Source organism: Musca domestica, unplaced genomic scaffold, assembly GCF_030504385.1.
Source record: "Musca domestica strain aabys unplaced genomic scaffold, Musca_domestica.polishedcontigs.V.1.1 28, whole genome shotgun sequence".
NCBI classification, from domain to species: Eukaryota; Metazoa; Arthropoda; class Insecta; order Diptera; family Muscidae; genus Musca; species Musca domestica.
Window position 1 is genome coordinate 3,481,269 of NW_026712293.1, and position 19,422 is coordinate 3,500,690.

Below are 19,422 nucleotides of genomic sequence, written 5' to 3' on the forward strand. Positions count from 1 at the left end.
AAGGGACTCATGTCACACTGATTTGTCGAATTTGTAAAGCAAACAATTTTAATTGACTGTGCAGGTTTACGTCTTCGTAGAGCCCCCATATAACGATACCTCCCAATATTCGGTATTTTGATGATTTAAGCGTCATTACACACTGGAATTGTTTCAAATTACGTATTTAGAGTTCGTAATGGGAACTAGAGTCTGTGGAAGAAAATTGTTTATACAGGTCCAGGTCTTCGTATAGGCTCCATATATAAGTACCTCCCTATGTTCGGTATTTTGTCGATTTTGGGTACAATACCCACCGAAATTGTTTGAGATGTCGTATTTGAAGTTCGTAAAGAATGATACAGCCTGGACAGAAAATTGTTTATTCTGGCCCAGGCCTTCGCATAGCTCCGATAAAACGGTACCTCCCTATATACGATATTTTGATTATTTTAGCTACATTATTTACCGGCTTATGACAAACAATGGCTATGTAGGTCCACGTCGAATAGACCCCAATATAACGATTATATTCAGTATTTTTAAAAATTTAACAGAATTTTTTAAGGATTTTATTTTTTGACAATTTCCATATTCCTTCCAAATATTAGAGGGTATTCAAAGTTTAAAGAATTTACTGCTTTTAACTTTTATTGGGATTTTATAACCTTCGTAGTTTTATCTATTCAGTTTCAGTTATATTTGTTGTGCTCTAATGTATTATTTTATAAATTGTTTAAATTGTTATTTAGTTTATATTGTTTTTTCATATAATATATTCCCTACTATATTTAATTTTTACTAAATACGGCAACATAGTTCTCTTGTTTTCCTTGCAAGCTTGATTTTGATTTGGTTTAATTTTGATCAATATTTGATGCCGTTTTTTTCAATTTTATATCGCTTTTTCACAGCGTAGTTTGGTTTGTACTCTATCAATTATAGTTGTGTGTGCTCATATATGTTATTTTATAACTTGTTTAAATTTATTTCTTAGCTCATATTATTTAAATAGCATATGTTTCACTCTTTTTAATTTTTACTTGATTATAAAACATAGTCAACTATGTTCTCGTTGCATTTTGCGGCAATTTTTTGCTGTACAAATATAGCCGAATTGGATTTAAAACCCAGCGCAAATTCTGTGACGTGTTCACGAATTTGGCCAGGTTTTATTTTCCCGAGGCAGGGTTTCTTCGATATCGCTATTGGTGCCACTTAATTGGAATTTAACACTCAGTGTGTTCTTTCTTGCAAATCAAGGTGGACCAATTTTAATTTCTATTTATGATAATTTTTTTGTGCAATTTTATAATCTTTGTATATTTGTAGTTTCATCTATTCTGTTTCAATTATAGTTGTTTTTATATGTTTTGCTTTTATGTATTATTTTATAAGTTGTTTAAATTAATTTTTTAGTTCATTTTTTTTTTTTGTAAAAAATATTGGTTACTATATTTAATTTTTACTAAGTTCTGCATAATAATTCACTAAGTTTTCGTTGCAAGCTTGAGTTCTTCGATCTTGCTATTGATACTTAATTGAAATTGGACATTCAACCGACGTATTGTACCTAAGCGTCATCAACAAAACAAACATCAAATTACTGATTTGAATTTTAACAACAACCATATCCGGAGTACAAAAGGTGCAGAATTTGCAGCGTCAATTTTTTAGTACAACTAACATTGTCGTTACTTCATCTCAACTATTTGGAATTTTTAACGAATGATAAATATGGGGATGACCTTGGCTTTTACGTTTTGGTGTAATCTGTTTATATGTAATATGTATTTTGAATGTCACTGATAAAAAGCTTAAGATAAAGATCGGCCGTGGCCAAACTTGTGGTACACTTTAACACAAGATTCCCGCTATATGGCAATGAAAATAACATTCAGCCATATGCGGGTTTCGATTACCAAAACCTAGCAGTCAATCTTTTTAACGTGTCATTGCATGTTACAATTAGAAACTTTAAACATGTTAAATATGTTGGTTAAAAATGTTATTGGAATTGACATGAAAAACTGGCTTTGGACGTTGGCTTTTACGTTTTGGTGTAATCTGTTTAAATGTAATATGTATTTTGAATGTCACTGATAAAAAGCTTAAGATAAAGATCGGCCGTGGCCAAACTTGTGGTACACTTTAATACAAGATTCCCGCTATATGGCAATGAAAATAACATTCAGCCATATGAGGGTTTCGATTACCAAAACCTAGCAGCCAATCTTTTTAACGTGTCATTACATGCTACAATTAGAAACTTTAAACATGTTAAATATGTTGGTTAAAAATGTTATTGGAATTGACATGAAAAACTGTACCTACGTAGAATTCATAGCGAAGACAATATTTACTTTTCACTGCGAAAATGATTTTTTGAAACAGTTACGAAAGGAATGGCAAACATAACATCTGGATATAAAGAGGGTGTATAAGTTAGATGCTTTGTCCCTCAACTTACCTCACTTGATCAATCACGGATGCTGATTGGCGCACTGGCATCTCCTCTACAACTCCCCTGGCGGACACCGTAGTAAACGGATCGCCGCTGGGCATTGGTTGTTGTCGGTAAACACACCTTATTACACATGCTCTCATTGGAAGTAGTTACATATGTAGTAGTAGACGACATGAGGCCCTCAGCGGTCACTCAGAACCATTGCGTTCATTTGTCATTAGTCTTTGGAACAAAACCCATCACGGCCACTGTCGCCAACAATCATATTTGAAAAGAGGTAACCTTATTGTCGAAAAAATAAACATCAAAGCAATTCAATAAACCAGCAAATTTTGCAAGAAAAGAAATTAATGCTATTTGTTTTATTTCTCATTTCGTTTCTTTTCCCCATTGCTCTACATAAACATTTTGGTCCCATCGAACCGGATTTGCCAACTTGAGAAGTTTGCCTGGCTATTAATTGGTCTTTTTTGTTCTCCTTTTGCAAAGGAATCAAATCCAACAACACACATCCCTCCTCATTAATCGCACCACCATCACCATCAACATAAAAAAGGTACGTAAGTTCAGTGAATTTTGTTATTGTGAGTTTAGAGTGCAATTTTTTTGAAAAACAAGTGAAAACTGTTAGTTATTCTTTGATTTGCGGTACAGGTCGCCTTTGTTTTACTCTCATTCGCGGTATCTTTAAATATACAGTCCACAACAATTTTATTTTGCTGAAAAATATATTAAAAATTCCTTTAAATCGAGACTTATTCGCATTATTTTGCATTTTCTCGCGAAATAATAATTTCCAGATCTATTTGTCTTTCAATAATTCAAATTTATCCCAAAAAATATCCATTTGTTAAAAAAATAATCTACCCCTGTAGTATGCATAATTTTGTGTTCGGTGACTGCAATATTCCCACACATTTCTGCATTGCCGAGTGATCTCATTTACATCTCACCAATTCGGTATTACTTTCATGTGCCGCTCTTTCTATTTAACCTGCAAACATACTGTTTGCGTAGCAATAAAAGTGAAAAAGAGGAAAATGGAAAATAAAAACACAGAGGTATTAGTATTGATGTGTCAATATTGACTTGGGTTTTATTTAGTAATATTAGTAATATTATCGTAGATAATAGTTTAACTTAATTTTGCTGGTGCAGTGAACGTAATCCAGAAACGAATTTTTTGATTCTAATCGTTACGATGCAAAGAGAAAAGCGTTAAATCACAAAGTTGTATTCAAACGAATTATAAGGTATCCAAATAAAATAAAATTAATGAGAAAAATAAGAATAATAATGATTCTTAATTAAACATTTCCGCCAGGCTTGCAATATCTTGCTATGTGCAATAAAGTAATTGTGTATTCAAAAAATATGCTCGGTGGGCCAAGGCAATTTAGTATTGCATTTGTGATAGAGAGGCCAAACAGGTCACCTTTCGGAAGCAACCCCAACAAATCATGGTGAGTTGTACCGAATTTGGGAAGCCTGTTTCACCCCTTTATATGTATTCATAGGTATTACACTGGGTCCTGATTCTTTGATTTGCTCCCGGCCTGGTTTGGCTCCTTTATAAATTGGGAAGAGAGAGCAGACGGAATGTACTACATGGGAGTGTCAGCTGCCGATTTGTCATCAATAGGAACTTGGATTCAAAGCCGGTTGATTCCTTAATTTCATTTTGTGTTGCTTGCATTGACTGTACCTTGTTCGTCATTTTCTTCTTCGTTATCCACTAGCAACGGCATAATTATTTTTATTTTACCGGAACGTGACATTGTCGGTGCTTTTATTTTCTCCATCACCAACTGTACAAAATACTTTGTACATACCCTTGAGTGCGGTTAAGGCACTGGGAAAAATCTAGCAATAAACAATAAATATTCGGAAATTACATACTTTCCAGCCGCCATAAAATACCACATGTGAACAATTTAGTGATCTTGTGCGCTGACGCATACGATAATAAAGGTTATGACTCATTGAATGCACAAGACACTTGAATGAAATAACAAGCAGACCTGCAATCTTCTCCATTCAGTATTAGAATAGCTAAGAAAAATTGTGTTTCTGCGATCAGGTTAAGTTTGATTAGTTTTTGTTGTTGGCAAAGATAACTTCGGCCCAAGAGACAGCAGCCATTCAACGTTTTTGGGTGTGACAATCTTTGTTTTATTGACGAATAATGTATATTTATTCGACAAGTTGTGGTTGTTTATGTGAGTCTAGTTTGTGGATGTGTACGGATTTCTGTTTTGTGCTTTGAGAGTAGGAAATATTATTCTCAATTTCTATGTGTAATGCTAAGTCGCTTTTTCAAAGTGGTCCATACGTGTAGCTTTAATATTTGGAAGATTATCTCTTCTAATGTTGTTGCCTTGCCTATGTTTCTGCTCAAGTTCTTTTGGAACTTGGTCTCACGACGATTTTACATTTGGTGTTATTTGCTTATTCGTTTTAAATATGAAGTATACATTCTTTGTTTTATGGGAAATACAATTCTGGATTATAAAATTGAATATGTATGTCAAACAACTACGTTTCATTATATATCGAATCCAAACAAACATTCCATCCAAGAACACATCAAACGTCGTGTATAAGATTAAATGTGATGGAGGTCCAACGTATGTCAGAAGACATAAGTTTGCAAAACAAAATCTAAATTTCAAACGAGTATTAGCTCTTATAAATCGAATCAAAAGTAAAAAACAAGCCCATTGTTTAATGTTTTATTCTAAATGATTCTGTCGCTTTATCAGTTATTGGAAATCAACCATTATCTACGTTACTATGTATGTCTCATGTTGTATGGTGATTACGTTTTGTAGTAGATTATTACAGGTTCATGAGTTCGTTCCACCTGTTATTTTGATTCCTATTGTAGAAATTATTATAATTATTCATTATAATTATATATTGTTGCTTCCTATCATTGGTATTGCATTCTACTCATGAGTGTAAGAAGTGACTTCGAATTTCCGTTAATCTTTTCTATATTCCCGAATTGAACATCAACTTGAGATATTTAGTTTGGTTCAGCTCTTATTTCTGTATTTGACAAGGTTTATTTGGAATTTTATAACCTGTGTAACTTCGTAGCTTGATTTGTTCTGTTTCAATTATAGTAGTTTTATATCTTGTGCTCCGATATGTTATTTTACAAGTTTTTGAAATTAATTTTTTAGTTTATAATTTGTTTCATCAAAAAAATGTTGATTATTTAATTTTTACTTAGTTCTGCAACTTAGTTTTTGTTGTTGGCAAAGATAACTTCGGCCCAAGAGACAGCAGCCATTCAACGTTTTTGGGTGTCACAATCTTTGTTTTATTGACGAATAATGTATATTTATTTGACAAGTTGTGGTTGTTTATGTGAGTCTAGTTTGTGGATGTGTACGGATTTCTGTTTTGTGCTTTGCGAGTAGGAAATATTATTCTCACTTTCTATGTGTAATGCTAAGTCGCTTTTCCAAAGTGGTCCATAAGTGTAGCTTTAATATTTGGAAGATTATCTCTTGTAATGTTGTTGCCTTGCCTATGTTTCTGCTCAAGTTCTTTTGGAACTTGGTCTCACGACGTTTTTACACTTGGTGTTATTTGCTTATTCGTTTTAAATATGAAGTATACATTCTTTGTTTTCTGGGAAATACAATTCTGGACTATAAAATTGAATATGTATGTCAAACAACTACGTTTCATTATATATCGAATCCAAACAAACATTCCATCCAAGAACATATCAAACGTCGTGTATAAGATTAAATGTGATGGAGGTCCAACGTATGTCAGAAGACATAAGTTTGCAAAACAAAATCTAAATTTCAAACGAGTATTAGCTCTTATAAATCGAATCAAAAGTAAACAAGTTAAAAAGCAGTAAGTTCGGCCGGGCCGAACTTTTAATACCCTCCACCATTTACAACGAATTTGGAAATTTTCAAAAAATAAAATCCTTAAAAAATTCTGTTAAAATTTTAAAAATACCGAATATAGCCGTTATGTTGGGGTCTATACGACGTGGACATACATATGCATTGTTTGTCATAAGCCATTACCATATTCAAATTCGAAACTGGACCCGCACCGACAATTTTCTGTCACAGACTGTAGTTCCCATAACGAACTTCAAATATCAAATTTTAAACAATTCCGGTTAATAATGTCGCTAAAATCATCAAAATACCGAACATAGCGAGGTGCCGTTATATGGGGGCAATACGAAGACGTGGACCTGCACAGACAATTTTCAGTCTTAGGGTGTAGAATCCATTTGGAACTTAAAATACCAAATTTGAAACAATTCCAGTGAATAATGTCGCTAAAATCATCAAAATACCGAATATAGGGAGGTACTGTTATATTGGGGCTATACGAGGACGTGGACCTGCAAAGACAATTTTCTGTCTTAGGGTGTAGTATCCATTTGAAACTTCAAATACCAGATTTGAAACAATTCCCGTGAATAATGTCGCTAAAATCATCGAAATACCGAATATCGGGAGGTACCGTTATATGGGGGCTATACGAAGACATAGACTTGCACAGACAATTTTCTATCTTAGGGTGTAGTATCCATTTGGAACTTCAAATACCAAATTTGAAACAATTCCGGTGAATAACGTCGCTAAAATCATCAAAATACCGAATATAGGGAGGTACCGTTATATTGGGGCTATACGAAGACGTGGACCTGCAAAGACAATTTTCTGTCTTAGGGTGTAGTATCCATTTGGAACTTCAAATACCAGATTTGAAACAATTCCCGTGAATAATGTCGCTAAAATCATCAAAATACCGAATATCGGGAGGTACCGTTATATGGGGGCTATACGAAGACATAGACTTGCACAGATAATTTTCTATCTTAGGGTGTAGTATCCATTTGGAACTTAAAATACCAAATTTGAATCAATTCCGGTGAATAACGTCGCTAAAATCATCAAAATACCGAAAATCCGGAGGTACCGTTATATGGGAGCTATATGAAAACGTGGACCTACATGGCCCATTTACGAACTTAACATGCCTACTGGAAAAATAAACATGTGTGCAAAATTTTAGCCATCTATCTCAATTTATTCGAAAGATAGCGTGATTACAACAGACAGACAGACAGACGGACAGACAGACAGACGGACATCGCTAAATCGACTTAGAATTTTACGCTGATCAAGAATATATATACTTTGTTGGGTCTGACATGAGTATTTCGAGGAGTTACAAACGGAATGACAAAGTTAATATACCCTCCATAGTATGGTGGAGGGTATAAAAACAAGCCCATTGTTTAATGTTTTATTCTAAATGATTCTGTCGCTTTATCAGTTATTGGAAATCAACCATTATCTACGTTACTATGTATGTCTCATGTTGTATGGTGATTACGTTTTGTAGTAGATTATTACAGGTTCATGAGTTCGTTCCACCTGTTATTTTGATTCCTATTGTAGAAATTATTATAATTATTCATTATAATTATATATTGTTGCTTCCTATCATTGGTATTGCATTCTACTCATGAGTGTAAGAAGTGACTTCGAATTTCCGTTAATCTTTTCTATATTCCCGAATTGAACATCAACTTGAGATATTTAGTTTGGTTCAGCTCTTATTTCTGTATTTGACAAGGTTTATTTGGAATTTTATAACCTGTGTAACTTCGTAGCTTGATTTGTTCTGTTTCAATTATAGTAGTTTTATATCTTGTGCTCCGATATGTTATTTTATAAGTTTTTGAAATTAATTTTTTAGTTTATAATTTGTTTCATCAAAAAAATTTTTGATTATTTAATTTTTACTTAGTTCTGCAACTTAGTTTTTGTTGTTGGCAAAGATAACTTCGGCCCAAGAGACAGCAGCCATTCAACGTTTTTGGGTGTCACAATCTTTGTTTTATTGACGAAAAATGTATATTTATTTGACAAGTTGTGGTTGTTTATGTGAGTCTAGTTTGTGGATGTGTACGGATTTCTGTTTTGTGCTTTGCGAGTAGGAAATATTATTCTCACTTTCTATGTGTAATGCTAAGTCGCTTTTCCAAAGTGGTCCATAAGTGTAGCTTTAATATTTGGAAGATTATCTCTTGTAATGTTGTTGCCTTGCCTATGTTTCCGCTCAAGTTCTTTTGGAACTTCGTCTCACGACGTTTTTACATTTGGTGTTATTTGCTTATCGTTTTAAATATGAAGTATGCATTCTTTGTTTTCTGGAAAATACAATTTTGGATTATAAAATTGAATATGTATGTCAAACAACTACGTTTTATTATATATCGAAATCAAACAAACATTCCATCCAAGAACACATCAAACGTCGTGTATAAGATTAAATGTGATGGAGGTCCAACGTATGTCAGAAGACATAAGTTTGCACAACAAAATCTTAATTTCAAACGAGTATTAGCTCTTATAAATCGAATCAAAAGTAAAAAACAAGCCCATTGTTTAATGTTTTATTCTAAATGATTCTGTCGCTTTATCAGTTATTGGAAATGAACCAATATCTACGTTACTATGTATGTCTCATGTTGTATGGTGATTACGTTTTGTAGTAGATTATTACAGGTTCATGAGTTCGTTCCACCTGTTATTTTGATTCCTATTGTAGAAATTATTATAATTATTCATTATAATTATATATTGTTGCTTCCTATCATTGGTATTGCATTCTACTCATGAGTGTAAGAAGTGACTTCGAATTTCCGTTAATCTTTTCTATATTCCCGAATTGAACATCAACTTGAGATATTTAGTTTGGTTCATCTCTTATTTCTGTATTTGACAAGGTTTATTTGGAATTTTATAACCTGTGTAACTTCGTAGCTTGATTTGTTCTGTTTCAATTGTAGTAGTTTTATATCTTGTGCTCCGATATGTTATTTTATAAGTTTTTGAAATTAATTTTTTAGTTTATAATTTGTTTCATCAAAAAAATTTTGATTATTTAATTTTTACTTAGTTCTGCAACTTAGTTCCCTAAGTTTTCGTTGACGGCTTGAATTTGATTAAGTTAAAATTTATTTCAATACTTGATGATTTTATGAATTTTATAACGTATTTTTATACCCTCCACAATAGTATGGAGGGTATATTAAGTTTGTCATTCCGTTTGTAATACCTCGAACTATACATTTTAAACCCCACAAAGTATATATAATTTAAATCTACATAAAATTCTATATCGATTAAGCGATGTCTGTCCTTCTGTGGTAATCACTCTAGCTTCCGAACGAAATTAAGTAGGTAGATAAAATTTTAGTCAAATGTGTACTATGTCTGCAGGACTTTTGGTATTGAAAATGGGTGATATAGATCCAAGTTTCAGTATAGACCCCTTATAATGGTACTACTTTTTTTCGGTACACTGGAATTGTTTCGAATTTGGAATTTGAAGTTCTTAATGAATACTGCAGCCTAAGACAGAAAGTAGTCTGTGCAGTTCCACGTCTTCGTATATTTTGATTATTTTACCGATATTAATCACCGGAATTGTTTCAAATTTGGTTCTTGAAGTTGTGGTAATGGAATACACAGCCTATTACAGAAAATTGTCTTTGTAGATCCACGTTTTCGTATAGCCCCCATATAACGGAACCTCCCTATATTCGGAATTTTGATGATTTTAGCTACATTATTTACCGATTTTTTTATTCAACTTTAGCATTTAAGTATTCTAATGGTTCATAAACAAGTTGCCTATGCAGGTCCATGTCGTCGTATAGACCCTAATATAATGTCTACATTCGGTATTTTTAAATTTACCAGGATTTTAACAGATTTTATTTTTTTTCAAAATTGCCAAAATCATTCCGGCCGAACTTACTGCTTTTTTACTTGTTACAACATAGTTTCGTTTATTCTGTATCAATTGTGGTTGTTGTGCTCATGTATGTAATATTATAATTTGTTTGAATTTATTAGTTCATATTTTTTTACATAATATATGGTTTACTGTTTTTTAATTGTCCATTATTATTAAATTAAGTTAATATGTTCTCATTACATCAATTTTTTGTGTTGTCCAGAGATAACCGAATTGGATTTCAAAACTTCGCCCAAATTCTGCGGCGTAATCTCGAATTTTGCCAGGTTTTATTTTTCCAAGGCAGGCTTTCTTCTATCTCGCTATTGGTGCTCACTTAATTGGAATTTAACACTCAGCATGCTCTTTCTAGAAAAACAAGTTGGATCAATTTTAATTTCTATACATGATATTTTTATACCCTCCATTATACTATGGAGGGTATATTTATTTTATCATTCCGTTTGTAACTCCTCGAAATACTCATATCAGACCCAACAAAGTATAGCAATTCCTGATCTGCGTAAAATGCAAGGTCGATTTTGCGATGTCCGTCTGTCTGTTTGTTGTGATCACGCTTCTTTCGAACGAATTGAGATAGAAGTCTAAAATTTGTGATGTGTGTGATTTTAGCGACATTACTAACCGGAAATGTTTCAAATTTGGTATTTGAAGTTTGCAATGAATACTATAGCCTACGACAGAAAATTGTCTGCGCAGGTTCACGTCTTCGTATAGTACCATACCATATATCAGTACCACCCTATGTTCGGTATTTTGTCGATTTTAGGTACAATACCCACCGAAATTGTTTGAGATGTCGTATTTGAAGTTCGTAATTGATGCTACAGCCTGTGACAGAAAATTGTTTATGATGGTCCAGGCCTTCGCATAGCTCCGATAAAACGGTACCTCCCTATATACGATATTTTGTTGACTTTAGCTACATTATTTACCGGCTTATGACAAACAATGGCTATGTAGGTCCACGTCGAATAGACCCCAATATAACGGCTATATTCCGTATTTTTTAAAATTTAATAGAATATTTTAAGGATTTTATTTTTTGAAAATTTCAAAACTCGTTCCAAATGTTGGAGGATATTCAAAGTTCAAAGAACTTACTGCTTTTACCTTTTTTTGGGATTTTATAACCTTCGTATCTTCGTAGTTTTATCTATTCAGTTTAAATTATAGTTGTGTTTATTTGTTGTGCTCTAATGTATTTTTTTATAAATTGTTTAAATTATTATTTAGTTTATATTTTTTTTCATATAATATATTCCTTATTATATTTAATTTTTACTAAGTTCGGACACATTGTTCACTTGTTTTCGTTGCAAGCTTGATTTTGATTTGGTTTAATTTTGTTTCAATATTTCATGCCGTTTTTTATACCCTCCACCTTGGAAAGGAGGTATATTAACTTTGTCATTCCGGTTGTAACATCTTTAAATATTCGTCTTATAGCATGTTTATATTAAAGCTTTTTTCTGGATTAACCCTTATTATCAACATATATTTGCTAAATCTGGATTTATTCAACAAGATTTGTCACACAAATTTAAATCTTCTCATAACCGGATTTATTTGAAATCTTCCACAAAATCTTGATACTAATGCTTTGCAACACTGATTAATACGAAAAAATGCAACTGTTGCAACTGTTAAAATACCGAATGAATCAAGTGTTTCTATAAACTATTTGTTTAAATTTCCTTCATTTGTGTCAAACGTTAGCAAGCATAACCAAAAGAAAAAAAAATCTTCCGAAAATCAGAGGCGTGCGTAAAAACTCTCACATATATAGTGAGATGTCCACAGAATTGGCAGCAAGTGGATTTAACTATGATGGGAAAGAAGTAAAAAACAAAATACACAATATTACAAACAGATACCGGTAAGAAATGTTGATGAAGATGCAGTCTTTATACGGACCTGTACCGTACTCTTGTCCAATGCAAATTGTGGCGGTTGTTTCATCTCGACCGGTTGTTTGTGCAGAATCGTTGCACCGACCTGGTGCACCGACATTTATATATATGAAACGAAACCTAAAATTAAGGGATATGGCTATTTATAAAAATGTTGGTTAGTGTTTGTTGACCATTACCTATAGTCCACTAAAGCCAACAGGACCATGGAGTACCAGCCTTTATAATTATAGTGGTCATATGCCTCATTTTTTTGGAGGTTTGACTTCAATGTGGCATCCATCTAAGGTAATTTTAAAGCATTAAATGGTCTCTTATAGAATATATTTTATTTTAAAAAAAACTTACCAAGGGCTCCAAAGCATTGAGGAAAGCCCATTGCTTCGAATCCTTTGACATTTTCATCTATCTTGTTCTCTGTTGCAATGTTGCAGGGTAGGTAGTCCGAGGATAAAACTTCCCACACCTTTACACAAAATTCAATAAATATTACACAGACAGTAGCTTTGGATACCCCAAATAGGCGTCCTATTGTAGCGTATTCGGCGGAAGACCTCAAAGTGTACAAAGCTATAGCTACCCTTTTTATACCCTCCACCAAAAAAGGTATGGAGGGTATATTAAGGTCGTCATTCCGTTTGTAACTCATCGAATTAATCATTTTAGACCCAACAAACTATATATATTCTTGATCAGCGTAAAATTCTAAGACGATTTAGCCCTGTCCGTCCGTCTGTCCGTCTGTTGTAATCACGCTACAGTCTAAACGAACTAAGATAGGAAGCTAAAATTTTGCACAGATCTCTCTTTTGTCTGCAGGCAGGTCAAGTTCGAAGATGGGCTATATCGGTCCACGATATCGTATAGCCCCCATATAACGGTACCCCCCGATAGTCGGGATTTTGATGATTTTATCCACATTTTTCAACGGAATTGTCTGAAAATCCACACAAAGAGTTCCTTGTGGGCAATTTATACCTCCGCAGAGAATTATCTATATAGGTCCACAATATCGTATAGCCCCCATATAACGGTACCCCCCGATATTCGGTATTTTGATGATTTTACCCATATTTTTCAACGGAATTGTCTGAAAATCCACACAAGGAGTTCCTTGTGGGTAATTTATACCTCGGCAGAGAGTTATCTATATAGGTCCACAATATCGTATAGCCCCCATATAACGGTACCCCCCGATATTCGGTATTTTGATGATTTTACCCACATTTTTCAACGGAATTGTATGAAAATCCACACAAGGAGTTCCTTGTGGGTACTTTATACCTCGGCAGAGTATTATCTATATAGATCCACAATATCGTATAGCCCCCATATAACGGTACCCCCGATATTTGGTATTTTGATGATTTTACCCACATTTTTCAACGGAATTGTCTGAAAATCCACAAAAGGAGTCCCTTGTGGGCATTTTACCTCCTCAAAATGAAGTGTCTATATAGGTCCACGATGTCTTATATCCCCCATATAATGGGAATGGCTTCATAAGATATTCCGAAAGTTGGAAAGCGGAATCCCCAATGATGAAAACTGGAACATTAACACCATTTATGTCTCTGCAATTCCTTTGAAAATCTGGACTTTGAAGCATTGACTTAAGTGTACTATTTTCATATATATAAGAATCGTTGCACCGACCTGGTGCACCGACATTTATATATATGAAACGAAACCTAAAATTAAGGGATATGACTATTTATAAAAATGTTGGTTAGTGTTTGTTGACCATTACCTATAGTCCACTAAAGCCAACAGGACCATGGAGTACCAGCCTTTATAATTATAGTGGTCAAATGCCTCATTTTTTGGAGGTTTGACTTCAATGTGGCATCCATCTAAGGTAATTTTAAAGTATTAAATGGTCTCTTATAGAATATATTTTATTTAAAAAAAACTTACCAAGGGCTCCAAAGCATTGAGGAAAGCCCATTGCTTCGAATCCTTTGACATTTCCATCTATCTTGTTCTCTGTTGCAATGTTGCAGTGTAGGTAGTCCGAGGATAAAACTTCCCACACCTTTACACAAAATTCAATAAATATTACACAGACAGTAGCTTTGGATACCCCAAATAGGCGTCCTATTGTAGCGTATTCGGCGGAAGACCTCAAAGTGTACAAAGCTATAGCTACCCTTTTTATACCCTCCACCAAAAAAGGTATGGAGGGTATATTAAGGTCGTCATTCCGTTTGTAACTCATCGAATTAATCATTTTAGACCCAACAAACTATATATATTCTTGATCAGCGTAAAATTCTAAGACGATTTAGTCCTGTCCGTCCGTCTGTCCGTCTGTTGTAATCACGCTACAGTCTAAACGAACTAAGATAGGAAGCTAAAATTTTGCACAGATCTCTCTTTTGTCTGCAGGCAGGTCATGTTCGAAGATGGGCTATATCGGTCCACGATATCGTGTAGCCCCCATGTAACGGTACCCCCCGATAGTCGGTATTTTAATGATTTTACCCACATTTTTCAACGGAATTGTCTGAAAATCCACACAAAGAGTTCCTTGTGGGTACTTTATACCTCGGCAGAGAATTATCTATATAGGCCCGCAATATCGTATAGCCCCCATATAACGGTACCCCCCGATATTCGGTATTTTGAAGATTTTACCCACATTTTTCAACGGAATTGTCTGAAAATCCACAAAAGGAGTCCCTTGTGGGCATTTTACCTCCTCAAAATGAAGTGTCTATATAGGTCCACGATATCGTATATCCCCCATATAACTGTAACCTCCGATATTCGGTATTGGAACGGAATTGTCTGAAAATCCACACAAGGAGTTCCTTGTGGGTACTTTATACCTCGGCAGAGAATTATCTATATAGGCCCGCAATATCGTATAGCCCCCATATAACGGTACCCCCCGATATTCGGTATTTTGAAGATTTTACCCACATTTTTCAACGGAATTGTCTGAAAATCCACAAAAGGAGTCCCTTGTGGGCATTTTACCTCCTCAAAATGAAGTGTCTATATAGGTCCACGATATCGTATATCCCCCATATAACTGTAACCTCCGATATTCGGTATTGAAACGGAATTGTCTGAAAATCCACACAAGGAGTTCCTTGTGGGTACTTTATACCTCGGCAGAGAATTATCTATATAGGTCCACAATATCGTATAGCCCCCATATAACGGTACCCCCCGATAGTCGGGATTTTGATGATTTTACCCACATTTTTCAACGGAATTGTCTGAAAATCCACACAAAGAGTTCCTTGTGGGCAATTTATACCTCCGCAGAGAATTATCTATATAGGTCCACAATATCGTATAGCCCCCATATAACGGTACCCCCCGATATTCGGTATTTTGATGATTTTACCCACATTTTTCAACGGAATTGTCTGAAAATCCACACAAGGAGTTCCTTGTGGGTAATTTATACCTCGGCAGAGAATTATCTATATAGGTCCACAATATCGTATAGCCCCCATATAACGGTACCCCCCGATATTCGGTATTTTGATGATTTTACCCACATTTTTCGACGGAATTGTCTGAAAATCCACAAAAGGAGTCCCTTGTGGGCATTTTACCTCCTCAAAATGAAGTGTCTATATAGGTCCACGATATCGTATATCCCCCATATAATTGTTACCTCCGATATTCGGTATTTTAATGATTTTACCCACATTTTTCAACGGAATTGTCTGAAAATCCACACAAGGAGTTCCTTGTGGGTACTTTATACCTCGGCAGAGTATTATCTATATAGATCCACAATATCGTATAGCCCCCATATAACGGTACCCCCGATATTTGGTATTTTGATGATTTTACCCACATTTTTCATCGGAATTGTCTGAAAATCCACACAAGGAGTTCGTTGTGGGTACATTATACCTCGGCAGAGAATTATCTATATAGATCCACGATATTGTATAGCCCTCATATAACGGTACCCCCGATATTCGGTATTTTGATGTTTTTAGCCATATTTTTCAACGGAATGGTCACAAGGGGTTCTTTGTGAGCACTTTACCCACCGACAGAGAATTCTCTATATAGGTTAACGATAACGTATAGCTCCCATATAACGGTACCCCGCGATATTCGGTATTTTGATGATTTTACCCACATTTTCCAATCGTATTGTCTGAAAATCCACACACGGAGTTCCTTGTGAGTACTTTACACGCAGACATAGATTTGTCTTTAAAGGTCCACAATATCGTATATCCCCCCATATATCGGCACCTTCCTATATTAGATATTTTAAAGACTTTAAAAGAATTTTTATTGAATTTTATTTTTTTGAAAATTTTCTAATTCGTTCCAAATGGTGGAGGGTATTCAAAGATCGGCCCGGCCGAACTTACTGCTTTTTTACTTGTTTCTAATGGAATGCACTTCATGAATGTAGTGTCCCGCTTTTCTAAGGAACATAATCGTTCACATAGGATTCTAAAACATTCTCGACTCATCCGGAAGCTTTCTTTAAAAAACTGTCTGTGCATCTGGTTATATCCAATTCAAAAAAATTCCCTTGCCGTTCCTGCATTATTTATGTGAAAACGAGATAGAATCTATCAACCGGATAGTACCAAAATAATGCAGTACTTACGAATTTCCATATTCTCCTGGACGCTTTTGAACTGCTTTGTTGTTCGCTACGTTTTTTTTTTTATTAAAATTATGATTTTGAACAAAATTTTCCTTTGTTTCAAATTAATATATTGCAGATATTGTCTGTTTTTCTGCATTTGAGCACAACATTGGATAAAAAGATTTTTAAAATTTTAATTTTTTTCCATTTTAACGGATAGAATTTTAAATTTGAATGTTTTTCTTTTCGGTATTGTATGTATACATAAACTGTCATTTATACCCTCTCAACCAACGGTATATGTAAACAAGCAGGGTTAACCCACTAGATCTATAAAACCCACTGGATTAACCTTTTATACTGTAAACGTACTTTTAGACCCCGTAAAGTATATATATTCATAATCAGCATAAAATTCTTAGTCGACTTAACGATGTCCGTCTGTCTGTCTGTTGAAATCACGATACAGCCCACATTATTTGTCGTAGAGCGCCAAAATTTAGCAGAGCAATTTGCATTGTCTCTAGGATAGTTGGTATTGAAAATGAGATATATCGGTCCACGTTCTGGTATAGTCCCCATATAACGGTACCTCCCGATATTCGGTATTTTGATGATTTATTTGTGTGAAAATTGGTATTTGTAGGTCATAACGGGTCCCTGAGCGTGTGGCAAAACATTGAATGTATAGGTCCACGTTGTGTTATAGCCCCCATATAACGGTACCTCCCGATATTCTGTAATTCGGTATTTTGATGGTTTTTGCCACATTTTTTCACTGATTTGTCTAAAAATTGGTATTTGTGGGTCATAATGGGTCCTTGTTCGTGTGGCGAAACATTGTAATTATAGGTCTACGTTTTGGTATAGCACCCATATAACGGTACCTCCCGATATTCGGCATTTTAATGGTTTTTGCCACATTTCTACTAATGTTTCTTTTACCCTAAGGTGGAGGTTATTAAAAGTTTGGCCCGGCCGAACTTAATGTTTTTTTACTTGGTTGTTTTTCAATTTTTTATTGCTTTTTCACAACGTAGTTTGGTTTATACTCTATCCATAATAGTTGTGTGTGCTCATATATGTTATTTTATAACTTGTTTAAATTCATTTCATAGTTCATATTACTTAAATAACATATGTTTCACTTAATTATAAAACATAGTTAACTATGTTCTCGTTGCATGACGGAAATTTCTTCGATCTCGCTATTGGTGCCACTCAATTGGAGTTTAACACTCAGTGTGTTCTTTCTAGCAAATAAAGATGGACCAATGGATGTTTGTATATTTTCTGCTCTTACGTATTATTTTATAAGTTTATACGTATTATTTTATAAGTTTTATAAACGAATTGGATTTAAAAACTGGCGCAAATTCTGTGGCGTCTTCTCGAATTTTATATGATTTTAGTTTTCGAGATAGGGTTTCTTAGGTAACGCTATTGATATTTAATTGGAATTGGACACTCAAACGACGTATGGTACCTAAGCGGGTACATCAAATTACTGATTTGAATTTCAACTACAACCATAACTGGTGTAGAAATGGTGCAGAATTTGCAGCGTCAATTTTTTAGTACAACTTACCATGTAGTTACTTCATCTCTACTATTTGGAGTTTTTAACGAATGACAAGAATGGGGAGGACGTTGGCTTTTACGTTTTGGTGTAATCTGTTTAAATGTAATATGTATTTTGAATGTCAGTGATAAAAAGCTTAAGATAAAGATCGGCCGTGGCCAAGCTTGTGCTTTAACACAAGATTCCCGCTATATGGCAATGAAAATAACATTCATTCAACATTCAGGGTTTCGATTTCCAAAACCTAGCAATCAATCTTTTTAACGTGTCGTTGCATTTTACAATTAGAATCTTTAAACATGTTAAATATGTTGGTTAAAAATGTTATTGGAATTGACATGAAAAACTGTAAAGTTCTGCGATAGAAAGCAACACTTTTTAACATTTGTTTAAAAGTGCTGAAATCTAGTATTCAGAAATCAGTGAAATTCCAATCATCGGTAATTACCACCACATGACTATGGGTGAACTTCTAAGGACAGAAATCAATATTTTATCGAATATCGTTAGGTACCTACGTAGTTTGCATAGCGAAGAAAATATTTACTTTTCAGTGCGAAAATGATTTTTTAAAACAGTTACGAAAGGAATGGCAAACATAATATATATTCTGGATTTAAAGAGGGTGTATAAATTAAATACTTGTGCCAATATTGACTTGGGTTTTATTTAGTAATATTGGTAATATTATCGTAGATAATAGTCTACCTTAATTTTGCTGGTGCAGTGGACATAATCCAGAAACGAATTCTTTGATTCTAGACGTTACGATGTAACGAGAAAAGCGTTAAATCACAAAGTTATATTCAAACGAATTATAAGGTATCCAAATAAAATAAAATTAACGAGAAAAATAAGAACAATAATGATTCTTAATTAAACATTGCCGCCAGCCTTGCAACAACTTGCTATATTGCAATAAAGTAATTATGTATTCAAAAATATGCTTGGTGAGCCAAGGCAATTTAATTTTGCATTTGTGATAGAGTAACAAATTGGATTAGTCGCGGGACACCGTATGGCTGCACTCAGAAAGAGGCCAAACAGGTCCCCTTTCGGAAGCAACCCCAACCAA

The 19,422-nt window shown here is 34.2% G+C and overlaps 1 protein-coding gene across 1 annotated transcript; it reads right to left on the reverse strand.

Annotated features, from left to right (window-relative positions):
- Positions 1-13,759: 13,759 nt before the first annotated feature.
- Positions 13,760-16,658, reverse strand: LOC131803215 (uncharacterized). Its single transcript, XM_059124325.1, has 3 exons — positions 16,539-16,658; positions 14,101-14,344; positions 13,760-14,036 (listed from the first exon to the last, which is right to left on the reverse strand). Exons 1-3 carry the CDS (start codon positions 16,641-16,643, stop codon positions 13,930-13,932), a joined length of 456 nt encoding a protein of 151 aa, XP_058980308.1. The 5' UTR covers positions 16,644-16,658; the 3' UTR covers positions 13,760-13,929.
- Between the last annotated feature and the right edge of the window lie 2,764 nt (positions 16,659-19,422).